This window comes from Lucilia cuprina, chromosome 3 (assembly GCF_022045245.1).
Source record: "Lucilia cuprina isolate Lc7/37 chromosome 3, ASM2204524v1, whole genome shotgun sequence".
Lineage (NCBI taxonomy): Eukaryota > Metazoa > Arthropoda > Insecta > Diptera > Calliphoridae > Lucilia > Lucilia cuprina.
In genome coordinates this window covers 39,383,983-39,389,216 of record NC_060951.1, presented here as the reverse complement: position 1 = coordinate 39,389,216, position 5,234 = coordinate 39,383,983, and the positions used below count along the sequence as shown (strand labels likewise).

General features: G+C 29.7%; 1 protein-coding gene across 1 annotated transcript; it reads right to left on the bottom strand.

Moving 5' to 3' along the window:
• Positions 1–3,220: 3,220 nt before the first annotated feature.
• On the bottom strand, positions 3,221–4,695 carry LOC111677432 (vegetative cell wall protein gp1). Its single transcript, XM_023438553.2, has 2 exons — positions 4,502–4,695; positions 3,221–4,352 (listed from the first exon to the last, which is right to left on the bottom strand). Exons 1-2 carry the CDS (start codon positions 4,626–4,628, stop codon positions 3,358–3,360), a joined length of 1,122 nt encoding a protein of 373 aa, XP_023294321.2. The 5' UTR covers positions 4,629–4,695; the 3' UTR covers positions 3,221–3,357.
• Between the last annotated feature and the right edge of the window lie 539 nt (positions 4,696–5,234).

The following is a 5,234-nucleotide window of genomic DNA, read 5'->3' as shown; positions in this document are numbered from 1 at the left end:
CTGAACTAGAACTGAACTAGAACTGAACTAGAACTGAACTAGAACTGAACTAGAACTGAACTAGAACTGAACTAGAACTAGAACTGAACTAGAACTGAACTAAAACTGGACCAGAACTGAACTAGAACTGAACTAAAACTGAACTAGAAATGAACTAAACTAGAACTGAACTAGAAGTGAACTAGAACTGAACTAAGTGGAACTGAACTAAGTGGAACTGAACTAGAACTAAACTAGAACTGAACTAGAACTAGAACTGAACAAGAACTAGAACTGAACTAGAACTAAACTAGAACTGAACTAGAACTGAACTAGAACTAGAACTGAACAAGAACTAGAACTGAACTAGAACTGAAGTAGAACTGAACTAGAACTGAACTAGAACTGAACTAGAACTGAACTAGAACTAAACTAGAACTGAACTAGAACTGAACTAGAACTGAACTAGAACTGAACTAGAACTGAACTAGAACTGAACTAGAACTGAACTAGAACTGAACTAGAACTGAACTAGAACTGAACTAGAACTGGACTAAAACTGAACTAAGAAATTATTTTTTCAATTATTTGATTTCCACGGAATTTCGTTGGTAAACCCTTTTATTAGAGTATTCAAACGATTAATCGTCGTTCGGTTAATCGATTAATTTTTGACGATTAATCATTCGAATAAATGAAAATTGTCAAATTTCAAATAACGAATAATCCGAATAATTTCTATCAATTAACCGATTAAGAAAAACTTACTATTTAGCAGTAAAATTACTATGTATTTTCTACAAATTTAAAATTTTTATAATAAATTTTCTTCTTTTCTTAATTTCTTAATCAATTTTCTATAATAAAGAAAATATATTTGATGTTTTTTGAAAAGAAATAAGGAAATAATTATATCGCTTTTATTTTTACAACCAATTTTTTGGGGAACATTGTTGTGTTCTTAAGGATTTCTACCAAGTTTTCAGCAACAGTTATAGTTGAACTAGTGTTCAATGGAACGTATGAATTCTAGAACTCGTTGAAAATCTTAAAAACAGTATTGTGTTTATATAGAAAAGCATTTCACATAAACCAGAATTTCTAGTATTTGATAAAAAACTAAACAAAGAATTGAAGTGAAAATAATATTTTTGTTTATAAACCGTGCGTACAGAAACTGTGGACCATTAGTATTAGCTCTGTGTACTCAGTTTTTCATAATCAGCTCTTATGCTCCTGTAAAAGAACTTTAAAGTTTAAAAGACATCCAATTTCAAAAGATGGAATTCCAAATTTATATTAAAAAGTTGGTATTAATATTAATTTCAAATGAAGCTGAGTTCCTCTGCTTCGAAATAATATAATTTATTTCAAATCATCAAGATCATCAAGAAATAATTGGAAATCTTAAAGAAAATTTGTCACAAAAAAGTAGTTAAAAGTTTTTGAGTCGAAAATGAAATATTTTTATATGTAATTTCTTTTTCCTTTTTCTCTAAGTGATACCAATATTAGCATTATAAAATACATGACCTTTTACAAGGTCATAAAAATCGGAGTGCACAATTCCGTAAGTGGAATTTATTTTCACATGCTTATCAACTTTTCCATGTGCGAATGCTTTTTCCAAAATTGTTACAGGGTGTATATGGAGAAAATTATTGTTAAAAGCAATAATAACATCTAGTTTCCTTTTATTCGAATAACCGAATAATTTTTAATTATCCGATTATTAACCGGCTAACGTAAAACCTCAAATAATTATTTGTCGAATAAACCGAATAAGACAAAAACCCGAATAATTGAATACTCTACCTTTTATACAAGACTCTGTAGAAATCCAGTTACAAATTTCAAAACATTTATTTGTCAGCACAATTATTTGAAGAATGAGAAAGAAATGTGGTAGAAAGGAAGTGGTTATATTTCAGAATTAAGTAAAGGAATACATACATTAATTCAGAATTTAAAAAAATTTACATAAAGACTTAAAAAAAAAATAATTTTATTTTGAAATCAAACAGGTTTTTCATATAAATAATTAACATTTGTCATTTTCTTTTATGTCTACACTTAATCTTAATGTTATATTCCTTTAAAATTCTGCAACATTTAAAACATCAACGTTTGTATGTGAGATGAGTAGTGATAAAAATCTCTCGTTTCTACTTTTATACTTCATATAATCCTTTCTTTTCTTATTTTATTTAAAAGTATGTTTCAGTGTGTTTGCTATTTTAATTATTTATCTACAACATACATATATTCTAAGTACTTCTTTGTCATTTTAATTACATCTCTTTTTATTTCATTGTTACACAAACACTCTTACAAATTAAATCATATAAATGTGTGCATTTCCTTTCTTAGACTTCCCTATGTTGTTGACGACTTAATTGATAGACAAGATAATTTACTTTCATGCAATTGCAAAAATAAAATTTAACATTTTTATCAATTTTTTAAGATTTGAACACATTTTAGTAAATGTTTTATCATTAATTCATTAATGTATGCCTTAATTTAAATGTAACATTTTGTAATTTACATAAATAAATAATTTTAAATTAAATTTCCGTTTCCTTTCTGCTGACGTATAATGAATATTTAATACGTTGTGAAAATTGTAAATAATAATCATACATAAATTGTATTTAAACTGATAAAGTTTGAAGAGCTGCAAGTATAATTAAATAAATAGTATGACTTAAATTTATTTAAACATTTTGTAAAATGTCATTGTAAACTTAAGTTTGATTAAAAATTGTTAATAAAAATTCTTTTTTATTGGGTAATTGATAGTAAAATTTTAAAACTAGTACTTTTAAATAATATTTATGCAAAAATTCAAGAAAAATGTAAATGAATCGTAATTTAAACTACTGAATTTAACTAGAACTAAACTAGAACTAAACTTGAACTGAACTAGAACTAAACTAGAACTGAACTAGAACTGAACTAGAACTGAACTAGAACTGAACTAGAACTGAACTAGAACTGAACTAGAACTGAACTAGAACTGAACTAGAACTGAACTAGAACTGAACTAGAACTGAACTAGAACTGAACTAGAACTGAACTAGAACTGAACTAGAACTGAACTAGAACTGAACTAGAACTGAACTAGAACTGAACTAGAACTGAACTAGAACTGAACTAGAACTGAACTAGAACTGAACTGAACTAGAACTGAACTAGAACTGAACTAGAACTGAACTAGAACTGAACTAGATCTTGGGAATTATTGAACAAGATGATTTATTAACTTCTTCAATTTATTTTTAATTGAACGTATTTTTATTCGAACTTTATAAAAAAATATTATTTGTTATTTTAAGGTTATTAAAGTCAGGTCCCAACACCCATTTTGAAACTAAATTAAAACAAATGCATAAGTGCTAACAGCAATATAAGTAAACCGAAATTATTTGACAACAAAATATTTCCCGAATTCTTCTTCTTTGTATCCTCCTCATAAAAACCAGTTTTCTTTGACAACACAATAACTTGTGAGGGTTCTGCCGCAGCTGGAATTGGAGCTTGAGCAACTGGAGCGGCTGGTTGTACAGGATGATGGACTATAGCTGGTTGTGGTAGCTGATGATTAACAACAGGCATCACGGGCAAAGCAGGTACTAAATTCCCAGAATTTTCAGGGGCTGGGGCAGCTGCAGGGGCTGCCGGTTGTACAGGAGGACGTACTATTGCTGGTTGTGGTATATGATGGTTTACCACTGGTATTGTGGGTAAATTAGGCACTAAATTTGTCGACTGTTCAGGTGCTGGAGGAATAGGATTAAGCGGAGCTAAAACTGCGTTATGAGCTGGTTCTGTGTTTGGTGAAAAGTCAGCTGGGGTACCGATTGTTTGTGGTGCAGGATTAACTTCAGTGGGTGCAACAGGCTGCGCGGGAACTGGTTGTGGTATTAAAGGTGCTGCTGGTACATATGCAGGAGCTGGAATATGTTGTGAATTAACATCTGTTGGTGTTTGAGGGAATATAGGAACTGGTGCATGTACAACTGGTATTATCGGTTGTGGCTGTTGTACTGGTATTTGAGGTACATGTAATGGTGGTGCTGGCTGTGGCAAAAATTGTGGACATATCAATTGTGCTGTTTCGATAAATCTCGTTGGATCAATTGCATCAGGTTCTTTAATAATTTCTTTATAACAACCATTCGATAAAGTTTCACCTCTTTCAATAATGGTAGAAGGTCTTGGTTGTGGCACTGGATTAGGAATGGGTGCTGCAATGGGAGCGGCAGCATTAGGATCCATTACATGATGATGGACTTCCTGTGGAGCGTTTGGACGGGTTAATATATGACCCATAGCAGCTCCTGCTAAACCACCAGCTAAAATACCGGCGCCTAAGAAGAATATAAGAATAATATTAGATAGTTTATGTTTGTAATATTACTATTTTTGTATTTCAAAAATGTTTCCATATTTTACACCTCTCTGCAATTTTTGCAACGATTTATTAAATATTTGTATTTAATTTTTTTATTTCACCTACCAAATGCTTTTCCTCTTCCCCTTCCCTTTTGCGGCGGCTGATATCTGCCACCTTCAACTCTTTCCGATATTCCCAATAATTGTAGAATTACAAATAATACAAATAATCTATTTAGTTTATTCGCCATTTTAAATTTACAATATATTTTTACCCCAAAAATAACGTTTTAATTGTTTCGTTTCTACGTCTGAAACTTAACTAAATAAAATATTGGATAAAATCCATTAATTTGACAAAATATATTACCAAAAATTATAAATTGTGCGTATTTTTCATATATTTGGTACTTAACCTATTCGACATTCTTAATAATTTCATTTGTTTGAACAGTGTTTATGTATTTTAACTAAAACACTTGTGTTTTTCTATGTACACAAGAGAAAAATACCAAACGTTTATCTATATATTTAATTTATTTATATTTATCTATATACATATATGAAAGAGTAGCGTTACTGACTGAAATTTTGACAGTATATGTCTTTTTGGTTATGTAGACCCACTAAGAAGGGATTTTTGGAAATTTTTATATTTGGAGGTAAATAAGGGGGGAAAAGCTGTAAAATAAGAAAAATTGTAAAAACATTTGTTTCTGAAACTTTTTCGAAATACGTACTTTAAAGGGTAGAAAATTTGTAATAAATGTGATTTTTTTTGTACTTTTTTTGGCCCTTTATAACTTTGCAATTTATAAACATATTAATAAATTCGTAGATTTATTGTACACACTTTT

Bases quoted from the DNA above. Each gene is read 5' to 3' on its own strand.
- LOC111677432 (XM_023438553.2), bottom strand. From the start codon at position 4,628: ATGGCGAATAAACTAAATAGATTATTTGTATTATTTGTAATTCTACAA. The intron at 4,353-4,501 runs GTAGGTGAAATA...TATTCTTCTTAG, and splicing joins GGGAAGAGGAAAAGCATTTG to GCGCCGGTATTTTAGCTGGT.